Source organism: Chenopodium quinoa, unplaced genomic scaffold, assembly GCF_001683475.1.
Source record: "Chenopodium quinoa cultivar QQ74 unplaced genomic scaffold, ASM168347v1, whole genome shotgun sequence".
Taxonomy (NCBI): Eukaryota; Viridiplantae; Streptophyta; class Magnoliopsida; order Caryophyllales; family Amaranthaceae; genus Chenopodium; species Chenopodium quinoa.
In genome coordinates this window covers 307,071-322,416 of record NW_018742733.1, presented here as the reverse complement: position 1 = coordinate 322,416, position 15,346 = coordinate 307,071, and the positions used below count along the sequence as shown (strand labels likewise).

The window sequence follows — 15,346 nt, the reverse complement described above, 5'->3', positions numbered from 1 at the left end:
CCATATCTCCCCCTTTATATACCCCAATTTCCCCCTTCCTATTTTCTCTCTCTTAAACCCTGTTCATACTTCATTTCACAAACACAACAAACAAAAACCCAACAAAAATAAATAAAAATAAAAATAAAAATGGGAATGTTACCGTTGAAAGCAGTGGTTGTATCAACCGGCGTCGTTTCACTAGCTGTGATACTCAAACTATCACTGCCGGTAATCCTAGACTTCCTCACCTCCGAGCTTCCTCTCTTCTGGTCACTTGCACTCTCATGGCTCAGACCTCCATACATGTACCTTCTCATCAACTGCATCATCATCTCCATTGTTGCATCATCTAAGCTTCAGCCACGAGGCGGCACCGGAAGTGAGGGAAACGCCGGAACCCTAACTCCGGTGCCGGCGGGATTCCCGGTGTTGGATACTGACGATGTACACGTGGCGGTCATGGAGGTCGCTAAGGAAGATGATGTGGTGGTGTTCGGATACGTCGAGAGTCCGATTGTTACTAAAATGGATAAACCTGCGAAAGTTGTTGTAGGTGATGACGTGGAGGAGAGAGAAAAATTTGAGGAAGGTGATGAGTTTGTGTTGTCGAAGCCGGTGTGGAACTCGCCGGAGAAAAGTGCGCCGGTGATGGTTGTGCCGGCGTTTTCGCCAATGTCTTCGGCGGAGAAACCGCCGTTTTCGGCGAGGTTTGGTCATCGGAGAGCTGTCAAAGCTAGTCCTGAAGGTAATCTTCTCTCTCTTTTTTTTGAGGAAATCTTCTCTCTCTTCATTTGTACTAATTTCTTTTTTTTTTTTGTAAAGAAATTTGTACTAATTTCAATAATTTTAAAAAAAAATTAACTTACTGAAAATTTAAAATGAGTTGTATTTTGAATATGAATTAGTTCGCTATATTGCAGATTTTTGTGTGATTTATATTGTACAAATATTACGAGGAGATAACTAGTTTAGGTTAATATAGACGAGATTTGATTTCATGTTTTTGTTGCTCGATTTAGCTTAAAGTTGCACTGTTTTGAATTTGGATTTGTAATTATCCACAAATAGTTGATTAAGACATTATTTGTTTCTGTTTTTATGTACTACGGAGTATGTCATTATTTTTCAGTAGATTGATTTATTTCAGAAGACAATTAATTTAAGTTTGCTTTCAAGATTTTAAAATTCAACGATAAAATGATGAATAAATTTGAATTTCAATCGGAAGTCTAACGGTAACAAATGACACTTGTAAGCAGGAAAAGCAGTGCTGAAAGTATCAAGGCCAAAAAAACAGGAAACACTGGAGTCCACGTGGCGGACAATAACAGATGGACGGTCAATGCCGTTGACACGTCACCTTAAGAAGTCTGACACATTTGCCGGAGCATCGCCGGAGGAGTCTCCGGTGAAGGTGATGAAGAAATCCGACACTTTCAACAACGGAAGCGGTAGCGCATCCCCGTCAAGTGCGAGTTCAAGGCTGAGGAGAGAGCCGTCGCTAAGTCAAGACGAGTTAAACCGCCGTGTTGAGGCGTTTATCAAGAAGTTTAACGAGGAGATGCGGTTGCAACGACAAGACTCACTTAACCAATACAAAGTGGTGGTTGGTGGTGGGTCCCACTAGAAACTAATTTTGGGTGGTAATTAAAAAAAATTAAAATGTAAAAAAGATATATTAATAATTATCTTTTTCGGATTTAAATTTTTTAATTTTTTTAAGGGGTGGGATTTTGAGTATTCAAATGCGAGCTAGGTAATGCAAAGATTTCTTTTGCAATTCTAGCAGGAAATCAATTTGGTTTTGTTGGAACCCTGTAAGTAGCTATGTTTGATTTGGTTTTATGGTGAAAATTACAAATATCGGAATATGGCAAGAAATTTTAATTTATTAGTGAAATAATGTTATATCGAAAAAAAAAAAATTCAATAAGTCAATATAAACAAATTTGTTAATTGATTTTCGTTTGTCTTAAGACTCATGTGTATTTTTTTTTCAATAAGAAAAATTTCTTCATTTTATTCATGTTATTCAAGTATTTCTTACCATTAGATCAAACTTTTTGACATGAATTTGACTATGATAATGTTTGATTATTGATTAAGAATTGCATTGGTTTCTCAATTTATGGAGTATACACATTGGGTTTAATTTATAATTCCCATTATTTACTCCTATTGTCAATCATAAAACATAGGCTAATCCAAACAAGACATTAAAGGAGTGTTTAAAATAAAGATATTACGTACTCTTATGTATTAAATAGCACAATATTCTTAAAGATTTAAGTACTCTTATGTACTTCGTGATGAGTAACAAGATATTCTTATGACATGGAGAGTTAATTTCTCCAATTAACAGTCTAACGTGCACAATGATGAATATTTTATTTTTAAAACTACCTTAAAGAAAAAGATATAAAGAAGACCTTTGTAAAGATTTGTGACGAGTGACTAAACATGATGGGTAACTCTCAATAACCTCAAACATCATTAGATTGTGCTTCTTTACAAGCCAAACAAGGAAAATACAAAAGAAAAATGTAGATTGGATAAACAAGCAAATGCCTAAAAGTATAGCTAAACAAAATAAGGTGTTTTGGTTCAACTTTTGCCTTATCTAAGTATGGTCGGCCATAACGGTTGCATGGGTTCCAAAAATATTGATCACAAATTCAGCATTTTTTTGGGAAGGCGGCTACTTGGTTAAGTGGCTTAGCAATTAGTAGAAATCTATATTGTTCTTTGCTTCTTTGTCTTTGTCATTGTCGGCAGAAAATGGTTGGGAATTTCTAAGCAATGGTCCATGCATTGGTGCATTACTCTACCAAATACATGCTTGATGGTGGGTAGAATGTTACTTAAGTGCGTGTGTCAAAACAAATAATTGACACTACTTGCGGATATAACGTACAATCAACATGAATAAACCATTGTGTAGTAATGGGAAAACACGATCATCTATAATAAGTGTAGGTGACAATCTGGTGGCTTGAATTAGATTTGGCTATGTTTAATGTAACTCAATTTAGAACGTCCTCAAGAGACTTTAATCATTCAAAGCAAATTCGGACCAGGTTATACGTGTATTAAATAAGAATATAAATCGAACAGTCTAGTTTAATCATTTTCTAGTACATGCAGGATTATTCAGGTCGACTAACTCAAATTTGGTTGGTTTACCAGGTCAATTTTGCATTTATCACTAGATCCTTTGATGTACACAATTATACAAAGTACAGTCTTACAGACAGTGAGATTCAATTATATGTGGAGCCTCCTCCCATTTATCAAAACTTTGCAAAACACAAGAAATCCTTTTCATCTGTCATTATCAAGGGGATCTCATTAGCACGTGATTTCCCTTAATTAATTAGGATTACTTAAGAAAAAGACGTGTCAGATACAGAGGATTTGACAAAGTAAGGAGTGATTATTACTAAGTATACACTCAGATATACATGGTTCAAGTAATTTAGCTGATATAATCTAAGGTTTACACTCAGAATTTAGAACTGACTATTAGTATATCCTACAAAGTGTACAGGAACTTGGATTCGACGTTTGGCACCTTTGATCTTATATACCTTGCCACACGAAGATAATACTGTGTATTCTTGCAAACAAATCTAATACAACTTTTAGCTCTGGATATCTACATCACCATTGTTGTAGTAGGGAAAAGTCTATCCAGCAAACTATACAGACCTCCGCCTAGGAGGAGGGCGCCACTGCAATCACAATCAGATTCAAGCAGAGAGGAAACCATAAATACAAGTGAATACCGGATATAGACCATAAATGATACTTTGTATATCAAACTCCAAGACACAAGACCAAAAGGGAAAAGAAAATTGAGTAACTGAGAAAACTATGTTCCAGATAAAGAAGGTACCTCAGTGGATTGATCCAAGCTGAAAACTTGCGAAATGAAAGCAGCCTCTGCAGATACATAAGACGGTAAGCAACATGAATCTAAACATAAACCTTTTAAAGGACTTTAAGAAAGAAAGCAAAGTGTTCATCGAGCCCATTATGTTATCATATCTGGGTAGATCCTGATTTCCCATAGGGATTGGTTGATTTGTATTCACTTCTTCTCAGTTCTCTTAAGTCATAAATGGTTTCCTACAAGTGGTAATCCTAGAAAAAAATGGTAATCTGTTATCTTAGTATCCTATTACAGCATTACTGTCTGAAGCCCTTAGTTTGAAGATGATTTCTGCTTTCAGTAATATTAAGCACATATGCTGTTAAATCAGTAAACTTCTCATTTCTCAGTAAGTTTCCCAGTTGAAGTTAAACCAATGAAGTTGAGCAGAAGGACTCCAGACAAATCTAGTATATAGTTCTCAGACATGACCCGCTGAGAGATGGGGACAGGCTGGGATTGCAGGAATGACCCCCAAACTCCAAGAGAGGCATAAGCTAGCCCTTCAACTATCTGGGATCATGGTTGTCTTTGGTTGAAATTTATCATGGAGAGAATGGGTTTATAAAGTGATAGGAAGTGGCATAATTGAGTGACAAGTTATCATGGCTGTCTAAGCGCATCACTTACTCTTCATAGCTAATAAAATTTGGCACAATATAAAACGTGGATCAAGATGGTGACAACTCTGACAAGAATATGTTTGTATGGTGATAGTCAACACGAAGCAACTTCCATAGGAAACACAACTATTACGCTTCTAAAGCACACATGAAATTGTTTCACCTTTTACTCTTGTTTCATGACACTTGAGGTGTATCAGTCTCTTCTCGTGGATGATGTTCTGATAGGGTTTAGACTAAATGGACGATTTGATATTCAGAATGTACTCCCTTCCCAACATTGGTACGATGAAAAACTCTAGAAATCACTTCTCCTTTAAAAGGAAATCCAATCAAAATTGAGACCACTTCCTCTGTCAGTCAATCAAAATTCTGTGGAGTAAAATTTTCATTTTTTCATCCATATACTAGCCACCTTCCCATAATATTTCCAAGATATAATTTGAATTGCAAGTTGTCATCCTGGTGATGAGGCAGAGAATAAATTATCAATGATCCTATATGATCCATTTCATTCTGGAACAGTTCTAGTGCTGTCTTATCGAGAAAATGATATTGAGCTGATCTAATTAGGTTTCCATAATTTGAATTGCTTGGGCCTAAATTACTGGACCTATTACACTTGCGTTACTACAATAATCTTAAAATTTTCAATACCCACTCAGTAATTCAACGACTGTCCTCAGTTTCAAAATGACCCGCCATATTATTCCATGACGTTCAGTATATGAGCCTCTTCAACCGGACTTTGTCTATGCATTTGAGGCATTGCCTTGCAAAAAGCTATTCTTAATGGGGTTTTTTATCCACTTTCCTCGATATTTGTGGAAAGTCAACTAAGAAAAATCGTGAATTGAGGTGGTTTTACTGAATTTATTGACCAGCCATTACTTAACACTCATACGTCATGATCATGCAAAACAAAGATTCACCATCAAATTGAGTAAAAAAAGGTTATCTTCATAAGCATCTGATCAAAAGGAAAGAAAGTGGTACCTGCAATGCACCAGCAAAAGATGCAGCCAACAGCAGAGGAGCAACATAGCCTGTAGTGTAGGTCAGCAGTAAGCTGCCCCCAATTAGAGGATCCTGTCACAAAATTCTCAAGTTAAATAAGCATAAAGATAGTAAATAGGATCAAAGCAGCAAGGTTGAAGAAATTAAAAATCATGCTGCACCTACTCCACAAACTTTATTTTCTACACATTTGATTATCAAAATGTTTTGTTTGAGATAGATGCTCCATTTACACGATTAGTTGAGGTGGAAAATGGTAATAATTACATCAATAACTATACAGCATTCAAGAAATCCTAGCATGGTAAGCATCTACCCATTCAACTAGCACCGTCATTAAAAGTATACTCTCACCATATGAGTTTCATCAAAGATTTACTATACCTTGGTTGAAGCCACATAACCAAGTAGAGTGGCCAGTACAGGTGTGCTGCAGGGTGATGCGGCCAAAGCAAATGTAAGACCAGCCAAATATGCTTGCACACCTGGCATACAAAAACAGTTCCCATAGCTTCACTTGTCAGGCCTTTTTTAGGATATGCTTCAGCTGTTCAGTAAAAACTAAGAGCTCTAAATGCTTACTTGAGGGGAAGTTTGCAGCTGCTGCACGGGGATCAAAGTCATTGAAAAATGATGGAAGCTGCAACTCAAGTATCTGTGATGTCAAACAATAAAGGGGAAATAAATGTCAGAGGAGTCGACAAGTAACTAAGAAGCGGGATTAGAGTTCCACTAATGCATAATGCATTACCTCTAACAGATTAAGGCCCATCACAATAGCAAGACCAGATGCAACCAAAGGCAACCCGCTGCCTATTTGTCCATAAGCTTTTCCAGCAAAAGAGGCTCCAACACCAAGGAGTGCCAGCGTAGTAGCCAATCCTAATGCGAAAGCAATGGAATCACCAATGACCTGAACACCAAGGTGAAAAGATGAAAACTTTTGTACAATCCACCAATCTAATTAAAAAAAGCATGTCCTAAAAAATTATGCAAATAACATCGAAACCCAGGGCTTTCAACTCAATAACTATATACCTCATGTAAAATTAGTAGAAGATAATGTCCATTAATTTCTTCCCTTATCAATTTTTAAAAACTGAATAAGTTACAATGAATTAGAAAAGTTATACTTTCTTTCAGCTTTTACTTTCCTTTTCATTAAGAGTTTTTTTGACAGTGGGAGAATCTGTTCATAAGAAACAACATTATCATAAAAAAAAAAAAGGTTCAATATAATAATATTAATAAAAAAAAAAAAAAATATCACCTGTGCACGGCTTTTTCCAGAGCCATAAGCACCTGAATGAATTCATTGAATATGATCAACTTTTGATACAAAATATACATAGCAACATATCTATTGAAGTAACAGGAATTGACACAACAGTCATCTAAGATAATAGCTTACCTATATAACCAAGTGTTAAAGGCAAAACACTTAGTGTACAAGGGGAAAGGCTGGTTACCAGTCCAGCTCCAAAAATGACAGCCAGACTGATAGAAGAGTACGTAAAAACAACAGAAGTTAGAAAACGACGGCATGATCACGATATCAAACATACTATATGCAGCTCATAATATTATTACCTTGTCAAACTAAGAGCTGACAACTGATTCAAAACAGCTTCATTGGCTTGTTGCCCAGCTGAATATAGAAGACCTCCAAACCAATCTCCAATACTCCCATCGGCTAGCATATAGATAGATGCTGCCTTATCCTGTCTTGAATAAGAATAAATCTAGTCTTTGAGGTCATTCATATCATACTAGAGAGCAAACTACGATGTATCACATACTGCACTAGAACTCTTAGCATCATATATTAGTTTACTCTCCTTAAGATTTTAGGAACATAAAATCCAGGTATATCAAGATACTTTATATTAAATTGTTTCAGTCAATTCAAGTGATAACTGTTTTACACCACTAAAACTAAATTAATAGTAGAAACTAATTCTCATGTTGATGAAGTAGAAATTAGAAACACTATATAAGTGATGAACATTTCCAAAGCTGAATGCTCAACAAAATGGGGTAAGACTAATTACAAGTGAGCATGGATCATTTATTCATTGACTGTATTTTCACAAGTATGACACAGGAAATAAAGATATAGCAAAGTGCAAACCATAACAAAGAAGAGAAAGCATACATTATATCCTCCATTTGGATGGCATTTGCTGGGTCTATCGCAAGCAAATTAACTACTGCAGTTGTCCAAAAGAAAACGATGCAAGTGAGCACCAATGCATCAAACATTACTATTCAATACTAAATCTCTATGCCTTTACTAAAGTACTATCTTACTATAGAGCATATTACTAGTCAGAAAGAAGAGAATCTCAATGAGGAAATGTAGTATACCAACTTTGGTAATTATATCAGAAAGAAGAGAACCTCAGTCTTGTACCCAAATACACCCAGAGAAAAGTTTATGCAAGTGTCTTATTAGCTCAATTTACCATTCATGCTCATTTCGAGAAATTTTAAATGTGCAAAATTGATCAAATGAGCAAAAAAATAATGTTGTGTACACCTGACTCAGGTACAAGAAAGATATTCTGTAACAAATAGAACCAGACACAGCTTTTTCAATATAACTTAGCTAGGCATATCAACTATTGTATCTTCTCAAAAAAAAAAAAAAAATCAACTATTGTATGATTCCTAATTCAAAAACAATGAAAATTAATAGTTCGAAATTAATTGTCATGTTGATAGTGTAACTCAATCATGTAATTCCATTATTTGAACTAGTAATGCGACAACCAAATCCGGACAATTTCCGGGTTGTCCGGTGAAAGGATTAATAGAGGGCTCACCAGCCAATGAATTGACAACCGTTAAGGCGTTCACTTTGTTCTTCAAATCATTCTTTGACATCAAAACATCATCTTGCTCATATTTCTGTACACCTGAATCCCTCTTTAACATTTTTATGGGTACCCTTTTCCCCACTGAAAAAAAACAGTAGAATTGATTAGTTTTCTTATTACAGAACTTGATAGATTTAAACAAAATAAATACAAAATCCAACTTCATTTTTCACAAAAACAATGAGAATTTTGCATTTGAAAGACAGAGGAATTGGACTGACCATTATAAGATTGAGAATGAAGTTTATGGGTTGAAATTTTGAAGAAATTCCCAGTGAAACCATTGCAATGACCCAACAAACTCATCACAAAAAAATTGCAAAAGAGAATTAGAAGAGAGAGAAGAGGAAATGAGTAATGGCTGGAATTTTCTTTTGTTTCCTTTGCCCTCTTATTATGTGTGTCAATATAAGCTCCACGAGTATAAGCAAGTTTTTAATTGTAAAACTACCTGATTTTTTGAATAATTCTTTCTTTATATTAGACACTTTAAAAATTTTGTAAAACTAAAACCCTTTTTTAAATAAAATGATATACATAGCCTTTAACGCTACAGCATTAAAAAAGACGCTTGAAAATTGTTTAAATTTAGAAAATCTCGACAAAAACACACTAGTTACGCTAATCTACGAGTGTTTTTATCATCAATTCCTAATTTTATACAATTTTCAAGAGCGTTTTTAATTTGAGCTATGCAAAACATTACCAAATTTTTTTTAATTATTGTGAGTCAGTTAAGATATAACTGGTATTACTTCGTATGAGTTTTATTGGTCAACCTTATATACATTAAATAATGTTCCTTACGTGGTTATTTCATCTTTATTAATTTAACTAGAAATCTTTTCCTTAAATAAATAAAGGAAATTTTGCAAAAAACCACCTTTTAAATCTTTTTTTTTTTTTTGCATATAACCACCTTTTAAAAAAAAAATGTTGCAAAAGATCACCAATTTTTAAAATTTTGTTGCAAATTACCACCAATTCAATGTTAAACAAATGATAAATTTGGCTAAAAAAAGTGGTAATTTGCAACAAATTTTTTTAAATTGGTGGTCTTTTGCAACAATTTTTTTAAAAGGTAGTTATATGTATAAAAAAAAATTAAAAGGCTATTTTTTGCAAAATTTCCATAAAAAAACCTAGAAATCTTTATTGATACTTTTTACTGAGTAAGAAAATAAATTCTTTATTAATACTTTGTAATATCCATTGATTGAAAGATTTGTTTGGTTTGATGAGTACAAATTTTTTTTCCCTTAATAATATTCTTATAAGAAAAGGAAAATGGGAGAGTGAGGAATAGCTCAAGCGGTTAGAGCTCCCCTAAGATCGATTCTCATCACCCGCCCTTGTGGCTCTCTAAACAACAACAACAACAACAAAAGGAAAATGAAAGTGAAAGGATGAAGATACTCAAGATAGATAGGAGTGATAGGACTATCATAGGAAAAAGGAAGAGGGTAAGGAGGAAGGATGAAGATTTAGATATTTTTTTCCTTTTAAATAAAACCGTTTTACAATTAGTTTAACTATTATTCATTATTTTGCAAACCAATAAATAGAAATTAGAGAAAACAAAAACATTATTTTTTTGTAATATTTTACATCCAACCAAACCATCGAGAAAATACAAGTTGATATCCTATATTAACAAAACTTGTTAATATCAAAACTAATTTTGTAAATTTAGCAGACACACCAAGGGTAATTTTGGTAATTTGACAACCACACTCCCTTTCTCTCCTATCTATTACCACCGTACAACCTCTGGTACCACATGTTGCACCACCTTTAGCTTCACCAATCGACCATCGCACGACCTTTAGCTTCACCAGCCGATCACCGCATGACCTTTAGTTTCACCAGTCGACCCCAATCGACCACCGCACGACCTTAAGCTTCACCAATCGACCACTGCACAATCTCTAGCACCACCAGCCAACCGGGCAACCACAATTCGACCTCCGCAACACCACAAGTACGAGCGAATCCCTGTCCCTAAAAGATTTGTATGGGCCCAAATTTCATAATTTACTACTAGGGTGTCTATTGTTTGGCCAGCCAGCCGACCGCTTTAAATCTGTGAAGGTGGTCGATCTTGGGCATGGCCATGGGAATGGAACAGAGAAAAGGAAGTAGTGGCCATGGAAATTGAGAAGAGAGAAGGAAAAATTAGCCATGTGAGGGAAGGAGTGAGAAAAATTGGTGATATAAGCATTTTTTTATAGGAATTATAACATGTTTTTATTAATATAGGATATCAACCTGGTTTTCCTCCCAAACAATCTCTAAATTAAAAGCACCTTTTGATGATTACAACAAATATATTAATGGAATTCTTGGTGAGAAGTGATACACATACACTAGGTGTATGTGGGGTAAACATACACCCCCAATAAAAGCCGCCACATCAATATAAACTAAAAAATAAAGAGGGAAAAATGAGGGGGAAATTAATTGGGAAAATGTCGCTACAATGCAAGTTAGGCGGGAGTAATTCCTTAGTGCTAAACATGCATTAATTGTGGAAATAACTACCCTCCATTAACCCACTTCTTTTTCAATTGAAAACCAAAAGGCTATTCCATGGATTAATATAATTGGCCGGAGAAGACAACTTCAACATAGAAGACATTAATAGGAGAAATTTTCTGGCAATGTGGTTTTTTTTTTTTTTTTTTTTTTTTTTTTTTTTTTTTTTTAAATGCTCTAAAGATCGATAGTATTTTGAGTACTTCATACTCATATTAAACTAATACACTCCATACCCGAATTAAACTAATTTTCAGTCCTGTTTGTTCATTTCTAAAGCAAACATTCAACAGTACATAGCTTGAATTGTTATTTAACACCAAAGTGTGGTAACCTCTAATTAGTTCAACTATAATCGTTAAATATATATTTGTGTAAAAAATATTCGTTAAATATATATTCCACTTAATTTATTACTTTTGTTTTGTTATTTGAATCTACTAATTTATTTTTGACAAACTTCAGGAATTATACAAAACATTATTTGATGACAGAGAAACTCGATAAGAACGTGTATTGAGTTCTAGTTGGTTTTAATAAGATTAATGTTAAGTTAGTAACGAACACATTATTTTAGTATCATGACAAGGACACGTTCTGAGTTTTAGTTGGTCTTATTACCTTTTTAAGTTTATAATATATTAATAAGCTTGATATTAATTTAGTTACAATCCCTCAAAAAAAAAATGTAGTGACAAAACCATTATTTTTGTATCCTAAACTATTTTTTCCTTACAATTTAAATGTTAAGACATTGTTCTCTCAAGTCCACAATAATATTGTGAATGAAATAGGTTCGCGCAAGTTTTTCCCCGACTTCGAAGTATTTATTGTATCTAAATTAGTGACAAAGTGTGTAACTAAGTAACTAGCCACCAAATTAAATTAGTAACAAAGTAATGTATTTATGCAAAAAAATATATGTAAAGTAAGGAATAACTCTTATAAGTTGGAGGGCTAAAATCAGTAGTAAAGGTTTTTTTTTTTTTTTTTTTTTTTTTTGAAAGAAAGTAAATGGTTTAAATTAAATAGTGGAGGGTTAAAATAATAACTATTGGAGTATACATAAAATATAGTAATCGGTTACGAATAAATAAAAAAAGAATTTAAAGTTTGTAACATGTTTATAATAAAAAAAATAATAATAAAATTATACTTTGTTAATCTAATCTTTGCTCTATAATCCTTCTTTTTACATCTTTGTTAGCATTATTAATATGACCGTATTCTTTAATATTGACATTAGATAATTGATTATTATTAGACACTTCAATTAATCTTGTAATATATAAAAACTAATTATTCGATCAATTGTTTTACCAAAAAGTTAAATTATATATGCAAAACTAAATATTTTCAAACTATATATCTTTGTTAGCATTTCTAGTATGATCTCATTCCTTAATATTAATATTGGATAATAGATTATTATTAGACACTTTAATTAATCTTGTAATATATAAAAACTAATTATTCGATCAATTGTTTTATCAAAAGTTGAATTATGTATGCAAAACTAAATATTTTCAAAATAAGAAGTAGCCGCTGAAATACTCAATATTGCTTCAAGCACCAATTAAATAACACATTCACAATAAAACTTATATTTTTATACTTGGTTTTATGTAAAAAAATCTCTAACTATTTTTCATTTTATCATCCTTTTTTTCAAAAGATATAATACAAATGCAAATTAAGTAAAATTTTTAAATATCCTCAAAAAAAAAGTAAAAGTTTTAAATCATATTTACAATAAAACTTCTAATTTTCTATACTTTGTTTACTTTTTGTAAGGAGAAATATTACTACTTTTTTTTTACATCAATTACTAGTAATGGTCTCATTATATTACATCCGATTTTTTTTAGTTGCAACTTTGGAATATTTTATATCTCTCGAATAATACCCCAAAGTTGCAGCTAAAAAAAAAAAAAAAAAAAAAAAAAAAAAAAAAAAAAAAAAAAAAAAAAAACTGAGGTAGTATAATTGATTAATATAAGACACACCAAGCCAATTATTAATTTTGAATTATTTTTTTACGTACTAAATAGTGAAGGATTAAAGTGAAGGATTATAATCAAATAGCAAAGGGTTAAAAAATAATAAAATATCAAATTCATAAAATAGATATAGGTTACTAATAAATATGGCATTATGTGAAATAAAATACAAATAAATAGAAAGTTTCAAATAACATATTCACAAGAAAACTTATATTTTTTTATACTTTATTTTTACATAAAAGTTCTCTAACTGAGGGTGTGTTCTATTCACCTGATTTTCACTGATCTGAACTTATCTTAACTTATCTGAACCTTATTAAAACTTATTTTAGTTGTAATTTGTACTTGGGTAACCCTTATTAGAACTTATCAAATATGATCTGAATTTATCTGAACTTAACTGAATTTATCTGAACTTATTACACCCGAAATAAGTGAAAATAAGGTGAACTGAACATACCCTTATCTTTGTTTTATAATTACACCTATATGTTCTCCTATTGTGTCAATTGTATAATGTCTATAGTTACTAAACAAATAAAGGGAATACTATTCAAATATATACTATTACTAAACAAATTAATAAAGTGGCACTTGTAAACATATAAGATTTGAACTGGAGACTTGAATACATGGAACTCATATTGAATGTTGCAGTTGTAACTAAGATTGCGGGATATTCACCATGTTAACAAATTGATGCCCCAAATAATTATAGTATACATCACTCTAATTTGCAAACTATAATATAACTTCGAATACTATTCAAATAAATATTGTTATTAAAAAAATACAAATTTACAATCGTTTCGTTAATAATATACTTGAAATTTATTGCCCAGTTTATGTTTTAATTTCAATTTTAATTATCATATAATAATGGACTTAAACGTTTCATGGATTTAATTTCTTACTAATCTATTATTATGATAAATCAAGGAGCTTCATGTGTTGTCTTTGTGAAGAATCAAGTATTCAATAATCTAATTTTGAAGAAATATAAAACTTTCATGTTTTATAATCTGGGAAAAATGAAGAGCATCGGAATTAACGATAATTCAATTTCATAATACAACATTATTGAAATTTACATTGTTAGGATGACAATATTTTTCTATTTGTCTAAAAACAAATTGCTTAATGAAAAACAAAACATCAAAAAAAAAAAACTTATTAGAAATCAACAACATGAAAGCAAAAATTTAAGACAATCTTAAAAAATTAAATTTTTTTTTTTTTAGTTTCGAACATAAGATTTGTACAAATCTAAACAAAAGAAAATTTTATAAAACAACTTTTTTTGTCAAAACATTGCATATTCAACAGAATCTTTGTAAAAAGAAACAAATTTTTAAGCAAAAGATGGAGAAAGTATATAATAAATAATTTACATGTTAAACAAGAACATAAAGAAATCTGTAAAATAGATTAGTTTGTTTAAGCATTTCTAAATTCAATTTATTTTATTGAAGCAAACTTGAAAATAGATTGCGTTAAGCAATTACATAAAAATTCTGTTAAAAAATAAATAAATAAATAAATAAATAAAAACCTAAGTAGAACATGATGAACAGAAGAGAGAGAAGTGAGAACAAAAATGAAAGCAAAAAAATTTACAGAAAAAAATGAGATGAGAGAGAAGGGGGTAGTTGAGAATTTAAAACCATTAATTATATCTTAAAAATAGAAATAGAATGTGAAATTCAAACTAAAATTTTCATTTAATTTGAAAAAAGAATCTGAAATTTTTATTTTGGGCACTAAATTAACCACCTATCATAGATTGACACACTCCAAGTGTATATATGGCCCACATACACCTAGTGTATATGTAGCCTTTACATTCTTGGTACTTCATACATTAGTGGTTTTTAGTTTGAGAAATTTGAATAAATATGATTCCTTACTAACTAAAATTGAATTTTATCATTAGGGAGTATAATTTATTAAAAATTCCCGCTTCCACTTCTGCAAATCATGGCATAATTGGAAATTCTCCACAATTAGAAAAAAAAATAATAAAAAAATAAAAAATAAAAATAAAATAATAATAAAATAAAAAGACGTTGCATCTAAGGTAGATTTTTTGCTAGTTTCAAGTTTTAGAAAATTATAATAATAATAGACAGAAAGTTCTTATTAACCATTGTGTTGGTAGATTTGAACACGATCCTAAGTTCGTGCTGTTGCCAATTTGTAGCAATGAAGAATGTGTACTTCTCACATATGCAAGTACTAGACAATGTACACAAATTATGTCGCATCCACTTCCGAAAGCAAAATATACCATTGGAAATTGGAAGAGCTAAGGCAGGGTCGCAGGGAAGTCTAATAAGAAGCAAAAGAGGCATCAGACAGAAAAAAAAAAAGTACACG

At 31.8% G+C, this 15,346-nt stretch overlaps 2 protein-coding genes across 2 annotated transcripts; one reads left to right on the top strand and one right to left on the bottom strand.

The window, feature by feature from the left end:
* LOC110723691 lies at positions 1-1,937 on the top strand. The gene is made up of 2 exons (XM_021903040.1): positions 1-727; positions 1,242-1,937. Exons 1-2 carry the CDS (start codon positions 130-132, stop codon positions 1,607-1,609), a joined length of 966 nt encoding a protein of 321 aa, XP_021758732.1. The 5' UTR covers positions 1-129; the 3' UTR covers positions 1,610-1,937.
* Positions 1,938-3,279: 1,342 nt separating this feature from the next.
* Positions 3,280-8,845, bottom strand: LOC110723690 (cytochrome c-type biogenesis ccda-like chloroplastic protein). The gene is made up of 12 exons (XM_021903039.1): positions 8,654-8,845; positions 8,379-8,513; positions 7,709-7,763; positions 7,144-7,278; positions 6,965-7,050; positions 6,824-6,855; positions 6,305-6,466; positions 6,136-6,208; positions 5,938-6,038; positions 5,533-5,625; positions 3,878-3,924; positions 3,280-3,713 (listed from the first exon to the last, which is right to left on the bottom strand). Exons 1-12 carry the CDS (start codon positions 8,736-8,738, stop codon positions 3,638-3,640), a joined length of 1,080 nt encoding a protein of 359 aa, XP_021758731.1. The 5' UTR covers positions 8,739-8,845; the 3' UTR covers positions 3,280-3,637.
* Between the last annotated feature and the right edge of the window lie 6,501 nt (positions 8,846-15,346).

Excerpts from the sequence above, each read along its gene's own strand:
- LOC110723691 (XM_021903040.1), top strand. The coding sequence starts at position 130 with ATGGGAATGTTACCGTTGAAAGCAGTGGTTGTATCAACCGGCGTCGTT. Across the intron at positions 728-1,241 it reads TGTCAAAGCTAGTCCTGAAG|GAAAAGCAGTGCTGAAAGTA; the intron begins GTAATCTTCTCT and ends ACTTGTAAGCAG.
- LOC110723690 (XM_021903039.1), bottom strand. The coding sequence starts at position 8,738 with ATGAGTTTGTTGGGTCATTGCAATGGTTTCACTGGGAATTTCTTCAAA. Across the intron at positions 7,764-8,378 it reads GGTTGTCAATTCATTGGCTG|TAGTTAATTTGCTTGCGATA; the intron begins GTGAGCCCTCTA and ends GGACAACTGCAG. Across the intron at positions 3,714-3,877 it reads GCTTGGATCAATCCACTGAG|TGGCGCCCTCCTCCTAGGCG; the intron begins GTACCTTCTTTA and ends TTGTGATTGCAG.